General features: G+C 38.3%; 1 protein-coding gene across 1 annotated transcript in view; it reads right to left on the bottom strand.

Moving 5' to 3' along the window:
* Window positions 1-297: 297 nt before the first annotated feature.
* Window positions 298-20,495, bottom strand: part of LHFPL6 (LHFPL tetraspan subfamily member 6) — a 279,934-nt gene continuing 259,736 nt past the window's right edge. The window contains exon 4 of the mRNA XM_066380984.1: window positions 298-1,331. Within this exon, the coding sequence (XP_066237081.1) occupies window positions 1,213-1,331 (119 nt within the window). The 3' untranslated portion in view covers window positions 298-1,212. The remainder of the gene's footprint in view (window positions 1,332-20,495) is intronic.

Here is a 20,495-nt window from a genome sequence, read left to right as displayed (position 1 = left end):
CCTTTTTTTAATGTTGCCTTACACATTTTTAAAATAAATCAATCATACTCTGGATGGTCAAGAGGCATAAGGACATACATGAACATTCATACTACTCAAAGGGTTAATATCTTGAATATCTAGAACAACACCTGGTTCGATAATTATCATGTGAATTAATGTGAAGCCTTAAAAGGAAAAGGAAAAGTTACAGGATTGTTAGAGTTGAAAGGCTATAGCTTAAAGAACTTAAAGAAGCAAGCCAGGTAACTTAATTAACACTATATGACTCATTGAGTTATTGAACAAAGAGAGAATTTATTAACAGACAACAAAATAACACTTTTTTGTCTTTAACAAAATGAATATTGAAATAAATGTGGTACAGCACAGTATAATAAAAGAAAACAAGAGTAATGACTGAAAAACGGACAGAAATGTGCCCCATTACTTCATAAGAATATCACAGCAGAAGCTACTCAGAGAAATATAGCACATTTTTGAATAATATTGAAATACAAAGGCTTACCTCTAAAGGTCTGCATAAACACTCAAAACATATTGAGGGTATAAAGAGTTTATGCAGAATATATAAAATACTGATAGAGTGGTTTATTGGTCCATTTATTAGGTTTAATGTATGCTTCATAAAGTGACAATACAGTATTTTAAATGTATACTAAAAAGAAAACAGGAAAAAATGCACAGCTAAGCCTCATGTATGGTCCTTGCGACAATTTATATGTTTGTGCATGGACACGTGTGTGAATGCATATATCTCTATGTGCTCGTGTGCTTTCAGAAGCGCCATGACCTACAGGGAACATCTGCAGGTTACCCTGCTTCCCAACATAATACTGTTTCTACTAGCCCTTTTGATTATCTGAGTCCTTATCTTAAAAAAATCCAAAACTCTTGTTTGCATATATAGATTCCTTTTGCCTGCATATATGTTCTACAGTAATAATACTCTGTGGAATAGAAACACCTAAACCACTACAATGCTTTTAGGCTTTGGTCCACTTTCTTTCTATCATTCCATGCTCTCATTTCTTTTACAAATCTTGTACAGCCCTTCCACATTATATAATGTTTCTGATTCCATTGGTTTCATTTCATTAGCATTGGGTGAATCAGAACCACTATTTCACCTGTTGAAAGTAACTCGATGCTTCAATACCTTCACACCTCTTCCACCCATCTTCTCCTCTGTTTATTCTTGGTGGCTCCTTCTCAGTATGGGTACTGCTTCTGTTTCTTGCCAGAGAAGCAAGCCAGCCATGTGCACAGAAGCATAGCAGTGGCAGCACCTGCTCCTGTGCAGTAGTAGGCCCAGCCAATTTCACACTTACCTAGAGACACAACAAGGGCAGAGAAAGTAGGCACAGATCAGGATCATTTTGTAGGAGGCTCTGTTATTTCTCCCAATGTGTGTGTTCCTTGTGTACAGATGTGTAACTGATATACCCATTATAAATGTGGTGTACTCAATCAAGTGAAATGAAATGCATGCCGAAAACTGTCTTGAGACTGAAGAAAGTCAGAACAACAATAACAAAAAACCAAGCTCATTAAAAATGAGCTAAACATCTCAGCAAAAACCTTATCACAGGCCCTGGCCGGTTGGCTCAGTGGTAGAGCGTCGGCCTGGCGTGCGGGAGTCCTGGGTTCGATTCCCAGCCAGGGCACACAGGAGAAGCGCCCATCTGCTTCTCCACCCCGCCCCCTCTCCTTCCTCTCTGCCTCTCTCTTCCCCTCCCGCAGCCAAGGCTCCATTGGAGCAAAGTTGGCCCGGGCACTGAGGATAGCTCTGTGGCCTCTGCCTCAGGTGCTAGAGCGATGCCCCAGATGGGCAGAGCATCGCCCCCTGGTGGGCATGCCGGGTGGATCCCAGTCGGGCGCATGCGGAAGTCTGACTGCCTCCCCGTTTCCAGCTTCAGAAAAATAAAAAACAAACAAATAAAAAAAAAACCTTATCACAGAAAATATACAGATGACAAATAAGCATATAAAATGATACTCCACAGGGAAATAACAATGAGACACTACTACAAACCCATTAGAAAGGCCCAATCTGAAACATAGACAATACTTTTTAAAAAAAATTTTTATTTTGTGAGAGGAAGGGAGGCAGAGAGACAGACTCCTGCATGTGACCTGACTGGGATCTACCTGGCAAGCCCTCTAAGGGGGTGAAGTTTTGCCCATCTAGGGCATTGCTCTGTTGCTCAGCAACCGGTCTCCTCATAGTGTCTGAGGCAGAGGCCATGGAGCAATCCTCAGTGTCCAAGGCCAACTCGCTTCAATTGAGCTTTGGTACAGGAAGGGGGGGGGAGAGACAGAGAGAGAAAGAGAGAGAGAAGCGAGAGGGGAAGGGGTGGAGAAGCAGATGGGTGCTTCTCCTCTGTACCCTGATCAGGAATCAAACCTGGGACATCCACACACCAGGCCGATGCTCTGCCACTGAGCTAGCCGGCCAGGGCCACATTGACAATATTAAATGCTAACAAAGATGTGGGACAACAGGAACTCTCATACATTGGTGGTCAGAATGCAAAATATTATAGTCTCTTTGGAAAACATTTTGGTAGTATCTTACAAAACTAAGCATACTCATACCATACAACCCAGCAATCCCACTCTGTTATTTACCCAAAAGAGCTGAAAACTTTTGTCCACACAAAAATCTGCACATGGGTCCTAACAGCAGTTTTATTCATAATTGCCAAAACTTTGAAGCAACCAAGATGCTCTTTAGAGCTAGGACCCAAACCTGTACAACTTTTATGAATAGGTCATTGACTCAAAATATCCTTTCTGAGATAATTACGTGGGTTTCTGTATTCATTAATCCTTTTTCTTTTTACAACATTCAAATTATTCTTTTAGTGTGCACAGTAAAGAAAGCTTCTAGATCTTTTACTGAACTTGTCTTTTCTGTATCAATTTTAATCAGTCTTTTAGTCTTATGATCTGATCAGAAAATAGTCCAACATAACTGGTTTTCTCCCTTTTCTTTTGTTCTCATTATACATTACATTAGATATAAACACATACACTAAGATACTTGAAATTGCATAGTCACTGAACATATTATAAACCATAGATTGAAAACCACATCTATTTTTTCACAAGTCAGGTATTTTTACCTTGTTCACTAATAACTTCTCTATTGAGAGATACACAGACTGTTAGGTGTAGTATGCAATTTGATTTCAGATCTTTATTGATGTTTATTACGCAGGGGTAGGAAGCATGTGACCTATTTACAGATTAGAAGGCGAAGAGAGGCAAAGTTAAGTGAGTCATCAGTTTGTCATCAAAGCATAGCAAAATTTGATTAAGGGCTTCCACTTCTCAAATGTACTCTAAAGGTATTACTTATGCACAAAGACAATAAGCTATGTCATTCAGTTCCCAACCTAGGTGTTATCCTTGATTTTTCCCTTTCTATATCCAATAGTAAGAATAATAGCTTTAAAATAGAAAAATGTATTGACTGATTTACTTATTGATTGCTATTTGCTCTAAATTGTTAGAAGCACTTTACATGAAGTAAATAGTAATGCAATTAAAGAAGAATATGATGTGATAGGCACATGAGTATCATCCCAATTATGCAAATGGGAAAACTAAGGCCAAGGGAAGTGCATTAACCTGACCAAAGTTGTACCGTTACTAAGTGGCAAGTCCTTTGCCTCTTTCTCCAAAACTTATACAGTGTCATATCACTTCTCAAATGCCTGCACCACTCACAGGTAGTCTCGCCCACCCTCACTGCTTTCCTGTCTCCTTGCTTCTACTTACAGCATCACCAACAACAAAGCAGGCAGCTATCTCTTAAAACATGTTAAGTCACCCTCTAACTTAAAATTCTCTAATGAATTCTCAAAAACTCAATCTTCTTTCAATGGTTTTGAATGAACTGGTATCTGCCTTCATCTAAGACCTCATGACAACCTTCCTTCTTATCTTTTTTTCTGGCCACACTGGCTGCTTTCTGTGGATCACATCAGGCTTGTTGCTGGCTTGCGTGCCTTGCCTATTATTCTTTCTGCCCAGAAAGTTCTAATTCCAGATTGCTTGATATCTGACCCTTTTTCAAATGACATCTCTACAAAGATAACTTCCACCCTACACCTGCCTCATCACACTCTGTTCCTTCACCTTGTTGCCTATATAGCACTTAACCATTATTTGTAAATACTGTGTGTGTTTAATTTCAGTGTCGATTGGGGAGATCATTGTATATTTTGTTCCCTACTGTACCCTTACAACAGTGCCTGGCTCATAATCGACACTCAATAAAGAAATGTTGAGTGAAAAGCGAGGAAAAGGAAAAATAGAAAGAAATGAAGCAAATTAAGCAGAGTGTCAGTCCCTAAAAAACAGAGTAATTCTGCAATTTTATTTTAAGAGCAACTCTAGTCCTATTTTGGCATTGAACTTTCACAAAAAGAAGTAACTATGCATTTACAGCCTCATGCAGAGTGTGTTAGACTGAACGGGATGAAAGATCTAGCAAGATTACATGTCCACCTCAGGGATGGTCTCACTGGAACAATGACCTCCATTAATACTGATAGAGAGGGTAAGAATTTTTCAAGGGTAACAGAGTTCCCTTCAAGGACTGGATTCACTGGTAACCACAGGTGAATGTGACTGTGATTCTTGGGAATATTTTCCATTTTGAACCACTCTCTAAGTCAGTGGTTCTCAACCTTTCTAATGCCGTGACCCCGCAATACAGTTCCTCATGTTGCGGTGACCCCAAACCAAAAAATAATTTTGGTGGCTACTTCATAACTGTAATTTTGCTAGTTATGATTTGGAATGTAAATACCTGATATGCATTATGTATTTTCTGATGGCTTTAGGCGACCCCACTGGGGTCGCGACTCACAGGTTGAGAACTGCTGCTCTAAGTGGATTAAATAAGTCTAGGGTGAAGAATTAATAGGTAGCTAAGAGACGGCAAGTGGTTTAGAACCTTTCAAGAAGTCAGCAAAATTTGTGGTCAGTCCATTTAACACAGGGCTCATAATAGAACACAATCAATTGTTCATTAATAACAAGGTATTGATGACAATCAGTTCCATGACCTTCATGAAGAGCCAAGTACATAATTCTTTATTATTGGACACTTGCTTGGAAAAAGTAGCTGGTGAGGCTAATTATTTGAGACTAGTGTATGTAGCTATTATTAATAGGTATGTAGTTATTGCTATTTTATTCTTCATATTTGTGATCTTTTTCCCCATCCCTTCCTCTTTAAGTAGTCCCTTTAACATTTTTTCTTTTTGTACTGGTTTGGTGGTGATGAATTCCTTTAGCTTCTTCTTCTCTGGGAAGTTCTTTTTTTTATTTTTTATTTTTTTTTACAGAGACAGAGAGAGAGTCAGAGAGAGGGATAGATAGGGACAGACAGACAGGAATGGAGAGCGATAAGAAGCATCAATCATGTGTTTTTTCATTGCGACACCTTAGTTGTTCATTGATTGCTTTCTCATATGTGCCTTGACTGTGGGCCTTCAGCAGACCGCGTAACCAGCAATGTTGGGTTCAAGCTGCTGAGCTTTGCTTACACCAGATGAGCCCATGCTCAAGCTGGCAAGCTCAGGGTCTCGAACCTGGGTCCTTCCGCATCCCAGTCTGACGCTCTATCCACTGCGCCACTGCCTGGTCAGGCAGGGGAAGTTCTTTATCTCTCCTTTGATTCTAAATGATAACCTCTCTGGGTAGAATAGTCTTGGTTGTAGGTGCTTGCTTTTTATCACTTGGAATATTTCATGCCAATCCCTTCTGGCCTTCAACATTTCTGGCTAGAAATAAGCTGACAGTCTTGTGAGAGCCTCCTTGTAGATAATGAATTGCTTTTCTCTTGATGCTTTTATGATTCTGGCTGTCTTTAATTTTGTCAGTTGAGTTTTGATGTGTGTTGATGTGGGCCTTTTTAGATTCATCTTGTTTGGAACTCTGGGCTTCCTGGACTTGTCTGTCTCTTTCATTTGCCTGGTTAAGGAGGCTTCTGTTATTATTTATACAAGTAGGTTTTCAATTCCTTGTTCTTTCTCTTCTTTTGGTACCCTTATGATGCAAATGTTATTACACTTGATGTCCAGAAGTCTTGTAAACTAGTCTCATTTTTTTTACTCTTTGCTCTTTACTGTTTCGAGTGTTTTCCTCTACCTTGTCTTGTAAATCACTGTTTTAATCTTCTGCTTCTGTTGTTGATTCCTTGTATGTTTCACTCTGACTGGTCCTTTCTATGGTTTCTACATCCTTTATGTTTACTATCATTTTGTTTGTTGTCACTGAGTTTATCTGTTCTTTCCCTAAGTTCGTCCTTATAACCAGTGTTTTGAACTCTGTATCTGGTAGGTTGCTTGACTCTATTTTGTTTAGTTTATTTTCTTTGGAGTTTTTTTCTGCTCTTTCATTTGAAACACAGTCCTCATTTTAGCTGCCTCCCTGTGTTTGTTTCTAAGAGATCTTCTACATCTCTTCATATCAGCAGGTTGATCTGTGAGTAGGTGTTTTGTGAGGCCCAGTTGTACAGTCCCCTGATCACTGGAGCCAGGTGCTCCTGGAGTGTCCCTGTGTAAGTTGTGTTGAGCCTTGATTCCTTTTGACATGTCAGTTGGTGGGTTCAGCCCTCAGGCTAACTCATTTGAGGACTGGCTGTGACTGTAGCCAATGCGCTATTGTGGAAGGCCTAAACTTATGGAGCAGAATTCACCCCAGTGGAACTCTGGTTTCTGCTGAAACCACTTTTGAGGCAAATGTGGTGTTACTCTGTTTGGGTCTGAAACTGCCCACCAGGTTTGTTGGTTCAAGAGCCCCCTGGAAGACGCTCAGGTGCATGCCAGTTCAGCCAGTACATCCAGGGGCTACTTGGTAGGAGCTTAAAGTGATATGCAGTTGGCAGCTGCCTATGCTGGTTCCAAAGGTGCTTAGAAGAAGCCACACTGCAAACCAAGGCTGGCAGCCACCAGTCCCAGGCCTGGGGCTGCTCAGAAAGATGCACAGGGTACACTGAGGCTAGCCCCCACATACCATTTGCCCACAAAACACATCTGCTAAAACAGCCATGGGCAATGCATGAGTTGATTAGGGCTGGATCTCAGGAAGTCACTGGGAGTAGGCTACAGAGTTAGTGGTATTCACCAGGTTAGTCAGATTCACATTTGACACCAGTGTCAGGCCTGGGGTCACTCAGTAGGAGATATAGGGAACACCAAGATCAGCTACTGTCTGCATGAGGCCTGTGAATCTTTGAGAGTTTTTTTTTCATATGTGCAATTTTTTAACCTTATTTTTATTCATTTTAATGCAGCGACATTGATAAATCAGGGTACATATGTTCCGAGAAAACATCTCCAGATTATTTTGACATTTGATTATGCTGCATACCCCTCACCCAAAGTCAAATTGTCTTCTGTCACCTTCTATCTGTTTTTTTTTGTGCCACTCCCCTCCCCCTACCCCCTCCCTCTACTTCCTCGCCCCCTCCCCACCCCTCCATCCCACCCTCTGTTACCATCACATTCTTGTTCATGTCTCTGAGTCTGATTTTTATGTCCCATCTATGTATGGGTTCATATAGTTCTTAGTTTTTTCTGATTTACTTATTTCACTCTGTATAATGTTATCAAGGTCCATCCATGTTATTGTAAATGACCCGATGTCATCATTTCTTATGGCTGAGTAGTATTCCATAGTATATATATACCAAAGCTTTTTAATCCACTCATCCTCTGACAGACACTTGGGCTGTTTCCAGATCTTTGCTATTGTGAACAATGCTGCCATAAACATGGGGGTGCATTTCTCCTTCTGGAACCGTTATATGGTGTCCTTGGGGTATATTCCTAAAAGTGGGATGGCTGGGTCAAAAAGCAGTTTAATTTTTAATTTTTTGAGGAATCTCCATACTGTTTTCCACAGTGGCTGCACCAGTCTGCATTCCCACCAGCAGTGCAGGAGGGTTCCCTTTTCTCCACATCCTCGCCAGCACTTATTCTGTGTTGTTTTGTTGATGAGCACCATTCTGACCGGTGTGAGATGATATCTCATTGTGGTTTTAATTTGCATTTCTCTAATGATTAGTGATGTTGAGCATTTTTTCATCTGCCTATTGGCCATCTGTATGTCCTCTTTGGAGAAGTGTCTATTCATTTCTTTAGCCCATTTTTTGATTGGACTGTTTGTCTTTCTGGTGTTGAGATTTACAAGTTCTTTATAAATTTTGATTATTAACCCCTTAACAGACATATTGTTAAATATGTTCTCCCATTGTGTGGTTTGTCTTTTTATTTTGTTCATATTGTCTTTAGCTGTGCAAAAGCTTTTTAGTTTAATATAATCCCATTTATTTATCCTGTTCTTTATTTCACTTGGCCGCGGAGATATATCAGCAAATATATATATTGCTGCGAGAGATGATGGAAAGCTTACTGCCTATGTTTTCTTCTAAGAGGCTTATGGTTTCATGACTTACATTTAAGTCTTTTATCCATTTTGAGTTTATTTTTGTGAATGGTGTATGTTGGTGGTCTAGTTTTATTTTTTTGCAGGTAGAGGTCTTATTTTCCCATCACCATTTGTTAGACTGTCTTTCCTTCATTGTATGCTCTTACCTCCTTTGTCAAATATCAATTGTCCATAAAGGTGTGGGTTTATTTCTGAGTTCTCTGTTCTGTTCCATTGACCTCCATGCCTGTTCTTATGCCAGTACCAAGCTGTTGTGAGTACAATGGCCTTGTAGTATAACTTGATATCAGGAAGTGTGATACCACCCACTTTATTCTTCTTTTTCAAGATTGCTGAGGCTATTCATGTTCTTTTTTGGTTCCATATGAATTTTTGAAATATTTGTTCTATATCTTTGAAGTAAGTCATTGGTTTTTAATAGGAATTGCATTGAATTTATAAATTGCTTTGAGTAATATGTTTATTCTTCCTATCCATGAGCACGGTATATGCCTCCACTTGTTTGTATCTTCCTTGATTTCTTTTATCAATGTTTTATAATTTTCCAAGTACAGGTCTTTAACCTCCTTGGTTAAATTTACTCCTAGGTACTTTATTTTTTTGGTTGTAATAGTGAAGGGGATTGCTTTCTTAATTTCTCTTTCTGACAGTTCATTGTTGGTGTATAAAAATGCCTCTGATTTCTGAGTATTAATTTTATATCCTGCCATATTGCTGAATTTATTTATCAGGTCCAGTAGTTTTTTGACTGAGACTTTAGGGTTTTCTATATACAATATCATATCACCTGCAAATAATAATAGCTTTACTTCTTCTTTTCCAACTTGAATGCCTTTTATTTCTTCTTCTTGTCTGATTGCTGTGGCTAAGATTTCCAAAACTATGTTGACTAAGAGTGGTGAAAAGGGGCATGCCTGCCTCGTTCCTGATCTCAAATGGATTGCTTTTAATTTTTGCCCATTGAGTATGATGTTGGCTGTCAGTTTGTCACAGATGGCTTTTATTATGTTGAGGTATGTTCTGTGTATTCTCACTTTGCTGAGAGTTTTGATCATAAATGGGTGCTGGATTTTATCAAATGCTTTTTCTACATCTATTGATATTATCATGTGGTTTTTCTCCTTCCTTTTGTTTATGTGATGAATCACATTGATTGATTTGCAAATATTGTACCAGCCTTCCCTCCCAGAATAAATCCCACTTGATCATGATGTATGATTTTTTTCATGTATTGCTGAATCTGGTTTGCTAATATTTTGCTGAGAATTTTAGCATCTATGTTAATCAGGGACATTGGCCTAGAGTTTTCTTTCTTTGTATTTTCTTTGCCTGGTTTTGGAACCAGAATTATACTCGCTTCATAAAAGGAGCTTGGAAGTCTTCCCTCCTCTTGAAGTTTTGAAATAGCTTGAGAAGGATAGGAATTAGTTCTTCTTTAAATATTTGGTAGAATTTGTCTGTGAAGCCATCTAGCCTAGGGCTTTTGTTGGGAATTTTTTGATAACTGTTTCAGTCTCATTTGTTGTAATCGGTCTGTTTATGTATTCTGATTCTTTCAGATTGATTTTTGAAAGATTATATGTTTCATGGAATTTTTCCATTTTATCTATGTTGTCTAATTTTTTGGCATACAGTTCTTCCTAGTATTTTCTTACAATCCTTTGTATTTCTGCTGTGACAGCTGTTACTTCTCTACATTCATTTCTAACTTTATTTATTTGAGTCCTCTCTCTTTTTTTCTTGGTGAGTCCAGTTAAAGGTTCATCGATCTTGTTTACCTTTTCAAAGAACCAATTCTTGGTTTCATTGATCCTCTGTATTGTTTTTTTAGCCTCTTTGTCATTTATTTCCACTCTGATCTTTATTATTTCCATCCTACTTCCTTGGGGCTTTACTTGCTGTTCTTTTTCTAGTTCTTTTAGTTGCAGGGTTAAATTGTTTATTTGAGCTTTTTTTTAGCTTCTTAAGGTATGCCTGTAATGCTAAGAATTTCCCTCTCAGGACTGCTTTTGTTGTGTCTCATAAATTTTGAGTTGTTGTAAGCTCATTTTCATTTGTTCTTTGATCTCATTTTTGACCCATTCGTTATTGAATAATGTGCTGTTTACTTTTCAAGTGTTTGAGTGTTTTTCAGTTTTTCTATTGTAGTTGATTTCTAGTTTTATGCCACTGTAATTAGAGAAGATGCTTGATATGATTTCAATCTTCTTAAATTTGTTGAGACTCGTTTTATGCCCACATGTGGCCTCTCCTAGAGAATGTACCATAAGCACTTGAAAAGAATGTATATTCTGCTGCTTTAGGGTGAAAAGTTCTGAAAATAGCTATTAAATCCAGTTAATCTAGTGTGTCCCTTAAGTTTGCTGTTTCTTTGTTAATTTCCCTTTTCTTTTTCTTTGTATTTTTCTGAAGCTGGAAATGGGGAGGCAGTCAGATAGACTCCCGCATGCGCCCGACCGGGATCCACCCGGCACTCCCACCAGGGGGCGATGCTCTGCCCATCCGGGGCATCGCTCTGTCACGACCAGATCCACTCTAGCACCTGGGCCATCTTTTGCTCCAATGGAGCCTCGGCTGTGGGAGGGGAAGAGAGAGACAGAGAGGAAGGAGAGGGGGAGGGGTGGAGAAGCAGATGGGCGCCTCTCCTGTATGCCCTGGCCGGGAATCGAACCTGGGACTCCTGCATGCCAGGCTGACGCTCTACCACTGAGCCAACCGGCCATGGCCGTTAATTTCCTTTCTTAAGAATATATCTGCGGAGTGACGTCACAGAAATGGCAGCGTGAGCAGCTCGGCCGACAGATCTCCCCAAAATTTCAACAAATTCATCAACCAGAGACAGAAAAATCTATCCTTGGAGCTTCCGGGAGTTCCACACACTGAAGACGAAGGGGCTGCTTTTACTTAAAACTGAGAGTCGGAAGGGAGCTGAGGGTGCGGAGGAAACTAACTGTGGCATGGACATTTGTTCAAGCCGAGGAGAGAATCTACCTGTGGTGAGTCAGCCCACACGCAGTGAGCCCGCGTGCAGGGAGAAACAGCCCGTGTGTCGCGGGCATCCCAGCCACCCGTGAGCCATGCACCGCAGGCGTCCCAGCAGCTGGTGCACCGCGTGCCGCAGAAGTCCCAGCAGTTGGCGCGAGGTGGGCGACCCAGCCTCCTGCCCCGAAGAGCACCCCAGTCGCCCACGCATGGAGAGCTCCCCAACTGCCAGCGGCGCGTGGGGAATACGACGAAGTGAACTTCCCTACTCCCGAGCTTTTCTGCACGGGCGGGGTTCTTCACCCAGCCATTCAAGCCAACAATCAAGTGTCGGAGGAGGGGCGTGCGGGCAGCTTGCAGTCTGTCCTGAGCACATCTGCGGATCCAATTGCTGAAATTAGCTTAACCCACAGACTGCTCACCTCCCATCCGACCTATGCGGCTCTAATTGACAAGATCTTTCTCAGTTCAGCGATCCAAGACAAGAGGCATGATATTCTTTAGCGCCTCTTGCTAAAAGGGTGGGGGCAACTTCTGATTGGCAGAGCTTTCATACCCAGGGATATATGCTAAAAAGAGGGACTTGGCAGATGTTAAGACCTGTGCTGCAGGCAGAGACTAGGGTATCTTCTCCCCAGCCAAAACAGGTTACAAAGTGCAGAAAGCCTGGGGAGAGTGGTCCCACAAAGGGCTAGGCGTGCTGAACAGGCCTGGTGGCTCATAGAAAGTCACCTTGAGAGCAATTGGCTCCCAGCCCTGCCTGATTACGCTGGTGGCTCTGACTGACAGAACCTTACCCAGAGCCCTGCATTGAGTGGGGATAGAGTGGAGATTTGCCAGCTCTTTGAGCCTCTTACTTCCCAGGCAGAGGCAGCAGCAGCCTCATTGCTGGTTCACCAGGCTGCTAAGTCAGGAAGGGGAGACTAGGAGAGAGGCTCCGGGAAAACGGACTCTCTCATTGTCGGAGCCTGCAAACACTAACAAGCCTTAACTACCTACGAGACTGAAGCCAAATATATGACATTGCCATAGAGTATCATCAACTGCAAATCTCTACCTAAGCGTGCCACAGGGGCAGAGCCTGGTGTACAGAGTCACCGACCAGGAAGAGGGAGAGGAAAGAAAAAGGAAGAAATTAACCTCTCAAAATCAAGAAAAATCCACAGACTTTATAACTTGTTCCACTATTTTTTTCTTTTGTTTCTTTTATCTTCTTGCCTTTATTATTATTATTTCTATTTCCTCCACTTTGGTCCTTTTATTCTCTGTCCATCTTATTCTTTCCTTTTCTTGAATTACACTACCCATAAGTGTTACATTTTATTTCTTTTCTTCTTCCTTACTCTCCATTAGGGTTACACTCCAAAACCCTTAACTCTCTCTCTCTTTTTGTTTTTTTCTTTTCTTTTTATTTTTTCTTACTTTCCTTTTACCCTTTTTCTTATTTCTCCCTCTCTATTAGTTTCTTCTTTTGTCCTTTTACTTTCCCTCTCACTCAATCCTCAATCAAGAACAAATTATTTAATTTGGGACTCAAGTTTCTTTTTTTTTTTTTGTGGCATTTTGGGTGCTTTTTACTTCACTTTCTAACTCATTAGCATTCCTCCCAACCCAGGATCTCCATTATATTTAGTCTTTGCTCCACTTAATACAATATATTTTTTTTCCTGTTTCCCTCTTATCCCTCTCATTATATCTCTTAGTCGACCATCACTTACAAGCAAATCATTTTATACTTGACCCATATTTTTTCCTTTTTTGCATTTTGTGGGTCCCTACTTCCTTTCTTGTCCCTTGAACACTTCCCCTCAACTCAGCACTTCCCTTATAGGCAGTTTTTGTTCCATTTAGCAGAATATAATTCACAGGTCATCACAATATTTTCCTAAAGAGGAAGGGAGAGGAGGGTAAGAGAAGAAAGAAAGGGGGGGGGATAATAAATTATTTTTGGTTGTTTTGTGGGGTTTTTTTACAAATAATTTTTTTTCTACTTTTTTATTTTTTATTTTTTAAAACTTTTTATTCTTTATTAATTCTCATTAATACTATCAACAAAACCACCCTCAGATGCCATTAAGAAAAAGGAAATCTAATATCATGGATACAAAAGATAGAGAAGTAACACAGATAGATGTGGAAAAATCTATGGAGAAAAAATTTAATATATTGGAAACCTTGGAGCTAAATGACAGAGAATTTAAAATAGAAATCCTAAAAATACTCAGAGATATACAAGAAAACACAGAAAGGCAATTTAGGGAGCTCAGAAAACAACTCAATGAACACAAAGAATATATTACCAAGGAAATTGAAACTATAACAACAAATCAAAGAGAGATGAAAAACTCAATTCAAAAGCTGAAAAACGAGGTAACAAGCTTAACTAATAGAACAGGCCAGATAGAAGGTAGAATTAGTGAAATAGAAGACAAGCAACTTGAGGCACAGCAGAGAGAAGAAGAAAGAGACTCAAAAATTAAAAAAAAAAAATGAGAAAGCCCTACAGGAATTGTCTGACTCCATCAAAAAGAATAACATAAGAATAATAGGTATATCAGAGGGAGAAGAGAGAGAAAATGGAATGGAGAATATATTCAAACAAATAATAGACGAGAACTTCCCAAGCCTGTGGAAAGAACTAAAGCTTCAAATTAAAGAAGCAAACAGAATACCGAGCTCTCTAAACCACAACAAACCTACTCCAAGGCACATCATAATGAAGATGGCACAAACCAACGACAAAGAAAAAATTCTCAAGGCAGCCAGGGAAAAGAAGAATACAACATATAAAGGAAGGCCTATAAGATTATTATCCAATTTCTCAGCAGAAACTCTCCAAGTTAGAAGAGAGTAGACCGCAATATTTAAAGCCCTGAAAGAGAGGAACTTTCAGCCAAGAATACTATACCCATCAAAGCTATCCTTCAAGTATGAAGGAGAAATAAAAGCATTCCCAAATACAGAGAAGATGAGGGAATTTATCATCAGAAAGTCCCCATTCCAGGAAATACTAAAGGGGGTTTTCCAACCAGATTCAAAGAGCAAAACAAAACAATACCACAAGTATCAGCTCCACCAAGAGCACAATAAAACCAAATTTAAAGTGTGACAACAAAAACAAAAAAAAAGGGGAGAGGACGGAGATTAATAGTAGCAAAGGATGATGAAGCGCAAAAACACTCATAAGATATGGTACTACAATGAGTATGGTAGGTACCCTTTTCATTACTTAATGGTAACCACACTTGAAAAAACAACCACAGAAGCACATGACTTTAAAAAGGTAGCAACAGAAGAAAGAAGTATGGAACACAAACAAACAAACAAACAAAAAATGATAGAAAAACAGAAGAGAAGAATCAAACAAGATATAAAACTAACAGAAAGCAATTTATAAAATGGAAATAGGACACCCACAAGTGTGAATAATTACACTAAATGTAAATGGATTAAACTTACCAATAAAAAGACACAGAGTAGCAGAATAGATTAAAAAAGAAAATCCAACTGTATGCTGCCTACAAGAAACACATCTAAGCAACAAGGATAAAAACAAATTTAAAGTGAAAGGCTGGAAAACAATATTCCAAGCAAATAACATCCAAAAAAAAGCAGGAGTAGCAACACTCATATCTAATAATGCTGACTACAAGACAGAAAAAGTACTTAGAGACAAAAATGGTCATTTCATAATGAATAAGGGGACACTGAATCAAGAAGACATAACAATCCTTAATATATATGCACCAAATCAAGGAGCACCAAAATATATGAGATAGCTACTTATTGACCTAAAAACAAAAACTGACAAAAATACAATCATACTTGGAGACCTCAATACACCGCTGATGGCTCTAGATTGGTCATCCAAACAGAGAATCAATAGAGATATACTGACCTTAAACGAAACACTGGAGCACCTGGATATGATAGACATCTACAGGACACTTCATCACAAAGCGACAGAGTATACATTTTCCTCTATTGTACATGGAACATTTTCAAGAATTGACCATATGTTAGGCCACAAAGATAAAATCAGCAAATTCAGAAAAATTGAAATTATACCAAGCATATTTTCTGATCATAAAGCCTTGAAACTAGAATTCAACTGCAAAATAGAGGGAAAAAAACCCACAAAAATGTGGAAACTAAACAACAGACTTTTAAAAAATGAATGGATCAAAGAAGAAATAAGTGCAGAGATCAAAAGATATATACAGACAAATGAAAATGACAATACAACATATCAGAATCTCTGGGATGCAGCAAAAGCAGTAATAAGAGGGAAATTCATATCACTTCAGGCCTATAGGAACAAACAAGAGAGAGCCAAAGTGAACCACTTAACTTCACACCTTAAGGAACTAGAAAAAGAGAACAAAGACAACCCAAAACCAGCCTAAGAAAGGAAAAAATAAAAATAAGAGCAGAAATAAATGAAATAGAGAACAGAAAAACTATAGAAAAAAATTAATAAAACAAGGAGCTGGTTCTTTGAAAAGATAAACAAAATTGACAAACACCTGGCAAGACTCACTAAGGAAAAAAGAGAAAGGACTCATATAAACAAAATCCAAAATGAAAGAGGAGAAATCACCACAGACATCATAGATATATAAAAAATTATTGTAGAATACTATGAAAAACTATATGCCACCAAATTCAACAATCTAGAAGAAATGGATAAATTTCTAGAACAATACAACCTTCCTAGACTGAGTCATGAAGAAGCAGAAAGCCTAAACAGATCAATTAGCAGGGAGGAAATAGAAAAAACTATTAAAAACCTCCCCAAAAATAAAAGTCCAGGTCCAGACTGTTATTCTAGCGAATTCTATCAAACATTCAAAGAAGACTTGATTTCTATTCTACTCAAAGTCTTTCAAAAAATTGAAGAAGAAGCAATACTTCCAAACACATTTTATGAGGCCAACATAACCCTCATACCAAAACCTGGCAAGGACAACACAAAAAAAGAAAACTACAGACCAATATCTCTAATGAATACAGATGCTAAAATAATAAACAAAATACTGGCAAATCGAATACAACAACATATTAAAAAAATAATACATCATGATCAAGTAGGATTCATCACAGAATCTCAAGGATGGTTCAACATACTTAAAACGGTTAACGTAATATACCATATCAACAAAACAAAGAACAAAAATCACATGATCTTATCAATAGATGCAGAAAAGGCATTTGATAAAATACAACACAACTTTATGTTTAAGACACTCAACAAAATGGGTATAGAAGGAAAATATCTCAACATGATAAAGGCCATATATGATAAACCATCAGCCAACATCATATTAAATGGCATAAAACTGAGGACTTTCTACCTTAAATCAGGAACAAGACAGGGTTGTCCACTCTCTCCACTCTTATTTAACGTGGTGCTAGAAGTTCTGGCCAGAGCAATCAGACAAGAGAAAGAAATAAAAGGCATCCATATCAGAAAAGAAGAATTAAAGGTATCACTTTTTGCAGATGATATGATCCTATACATCGAAAACCCGAAAGACTCCACGAAAAGATTACTAGAAACAATAAACCAATACAGTAAGGTCGCAGGATACAAAATTAACACACAAAAGTCCATATCCTTTTTATATGCCAACAATGAAATATTAGAAAACGAACTAAAAAAAAACAATCCCCTTCATGATTGCAACAACAATAAAAAAATACCTAGGAATAAATATAACAAAGAATGTAAAGGACCTATATAACAAAAACTACAAAGCATTGCTAAGAGAAATTGATAAAGACACAATGAGATGGAAAAATATTCCTTGTTCTTGGATAGGAAGAATAAATATAATCAAAATGGCCATATTACCCAAAACAATTTATAAATTTAATGCAATTCCAATCAAAATTCCTATGACATTTTTTAAAGAAATGGAACAAAAAAATCATCAGATTTATATGGAACTATAAAAAACCCCATATAGCCAAAGCAATCCTGAGGAAAAAGAATGAAGCTGGGGGCATTACAATACCTGACTTCAAACTATATTATAGGGCCACGACAATCAAAACAGCATGGTATTGGCAGAAAAATAGACACTCAGACCAATGGAACAGAATAGAAAGCCCAGAAATAAAACCACGTATATTTGGTCAAATAATTTTTGATAAAGGGGCCAACAACACACAATGGAGAAAAGAAAGCCTCTTCAACAAATGGTGTTGGGAAAACTGGAAAGCCACATGCAAAAGAATGAAACGACTACAGCCTGTACCCGTGTACTAAAATTAATTCAAAATGGATCAAAGACCTAAATATAAGACCTGAAACAATAAAGTACATAGAAGAAGACATAGGTACTAAACTCATGGACTTGGATTTTTAAGAGCATTTTATGAATTTGACTCCAAAGGCAAGAGAAGGGAAGGCAAAGATAAATGAATGGGACTACATCAGACTAAAAAGCTTTTGCTCAGCAAAAGAAACTGACAACAAAATAAACAGACAGCCAACTAAATGGGAAATGTTATTTTCAAACAACAGCTCAGATAAGGGCCTAATATCCAAAATTTACAAAGAACTCATAAAACTCAACAACAAACAAACAATCCAATAAAAAGATGGGAAGAGGACATGAACAGACACTTCTCTCAGGAAGAAATACAAATGGCCAACAGATATATGAAAAGATGTTCATCTTCATTAGTTATTAGAGAAATGCAAATCAAAACTGCAATGAGATACCACCTCACATCTGTTAGATTAGCTATTATCAACAAGACAGGTAATAGCAAGTGTTGGAGAGGCTGTGGAGAAAAAGGAACCCTCATTCACTGTTGGTAGGACTGTAAAGTAGTACAACCATTATGGAAGAAAGTATGGTGGTTCCTCAAAAAGCTGAAAATAGAACTACCTTATGACCCAGCAATCCCTCTACTGGGTATATACCCCCAAAACTCAGAAACATTGATACGTAAAGACACATGTAGCCCCATGTTCATTGCAGCATTGTTCACAGTGGCCAAGACATGGAAACAACCAAAAAGCCCTTCAATAGAAGACTGGATAAAGAAGATGTGGCACATGTACACTATGGAATACTACTCAGCCATAAGAAATGATGACATCGGATCATTTACAGCAAAATGGTGGGATCTTGATAACATTATACGAAGTGAAATAAGTAAATCAGAAAAAAACAAGAACTACATGATTCCATACACTGGTGGGATATAAAAACGAGACTAAGAGACATGGAGAAGAGTGTGGTGGTTACCGGGAGTGCGGGGAGGGAGGGTGCAGGAAGGAAGGAGGGAGAGGGGAAGGGGAGGGGGAGGGGCACAAAGAAAACTAGATAGAGGGTAACGGAGGACAATCTGACTCTGGGCGATGGATATGCAACATAATTGAATGACAAGATAACATGGACATGTTTTCCGTGAATATATGTACCCTGATTTATTGATGCCACCCCATTAACATTAATAAAAATTTATTTAAGAAAAAGAATATATCCAGTGATGTTAGTGGGGTATTAAAATCCCCTACTATTATAGTATTGCAATAGATCTTGCCCTTTATGTCCATCAAAATCTGCTTTATATATTTAGGTTCTCCTATATTAGGTGCGTAGATATTTATAATGGTTATATCATCCTGTTGGATTGCTCCTTTTATCATTATGTAGTGACCTTCTTTATCCCTTACTATAGTCTTTGTTTTAAAGTCTTGTTTTCAGATATAAGTATTGCTACCCTAGCTTTTTTTCATTTCCATTTGCATAAAATATTTTTTTCCATCCTTGTACTTTCAGCCTATGTGTATCTTTTGTTATGAGGTGGATGTTTTATAGACAGCATATGTACAGGTCCTGTTTTCTTATCCATGCAGCTACCCTATGTCTTTAGATTGGAGCATTTAATCCATTTACATTTAAGGTTATTATTGACATGTATTTGTTTATTGTCACTTTATTCTTTAAATCTACATTCCTCTTTTACTATACCTCCCCCCAACTTTGTTCTGTTTATAGTAGGTCCCTTAACATTTCTTGCAGCATTGGTTTGGTTGTAATAAATTTCTTGTTTGTTTGTTTGTTTGTCCGGGAAGCTTTTTATTTCTCCTTCAATTTTGAATGATAGCTTTGCTGTATAACATAGTCTTGGTTGTAGGCTCTTGTTCTGCATTACTTTGAATATTGCTTGCCATTCCCTTCTGACCTCAAGTGTTTCTGTTGAAAAGTCGGATGTCATCCTAATGGTCATTTCTTTGTAGGTGATTGACTACTTTTCTCTTGCAGCTTTTAGTATTTTTTTCTTTATCGCTTAGCTCTGGTATTTTCATTATGATGTATCTTAGTGTAGGTCTTTTTTAATGGGGTTCTCTGTTTTCTTGAAACTTTGTGACTCCTGCATCAATTTAGGGAAATTTTCAGCTATAATTTCTTTAATCAGGTTCTCTATCTCATGTTCTTTTCTTCTCCTTCAGGAACCCCTATTATGCAGATATTGTTTCTCTTCATGTTGTCACAGAGGTCTCTTAGAGTTTCCTCAGACTTTTTGATCCTCTTTTCTTTTTGCTGTTCTGCTTCTGTTCTTTTGCTTATCTTGTCCTCTAAGTCGGTGATTCGATCCTCTGCTTCATCCAGCTTGCTTTTCATTCCTTCTAGTGTAGTCTTCATTTCTGATATTGTGTTTGTGATTTCTGTCTGGTTCTTTTTTATGATTTCAGTGTCCTTTTTGATGCTTACAATTTCTTTATTTAGGTGCTCATTAAGTCCATCCATTGAAGCTTTGAGATCCTTAAGCATCTTAACAATCATTATTTTAAACTCTGCATGCAGTAATTTGATTACTTCCATTCATCCAGTTCTTTTTCTGAAGATTTTTCTTGTTGATTCATATGGTTTACATTCCTCTGTCTTCTCATTGTTTCTGTGTGTGGTTTGCAGGCTTGTTAAAGTTGTGGGTCTGAGGTTAGTTTATTTAATTTGGCGTCCCCTCCAGGCCTTTATTCCTCTGCCTCTGCTGGTTGCTTGAATTTAATTCTCCTTGAT

The sequence above is a fragment of the Saccopteryx leptura genome, chromosome 4 (assembly GCF_036850995.1).
Source record: "Saccopteryx leptura isolate mSacLep1 chromosome 4, mSacLep1_pri_phased_curated, whole genome shotgun sequence".
Taxonomy (NCBI): domain Eukaryota; kingdom Metazoa; phylum Chordata; class Mammalia; order Chiroptera; family Emballonuridae; genus Saccopteryx; species Saccopteryx leptura.
The sequence above is the reverse complement of the archived record's forward strand: the minus strand, read 5'-3'. Positions and strand labels throughout refer to the sequence as shown.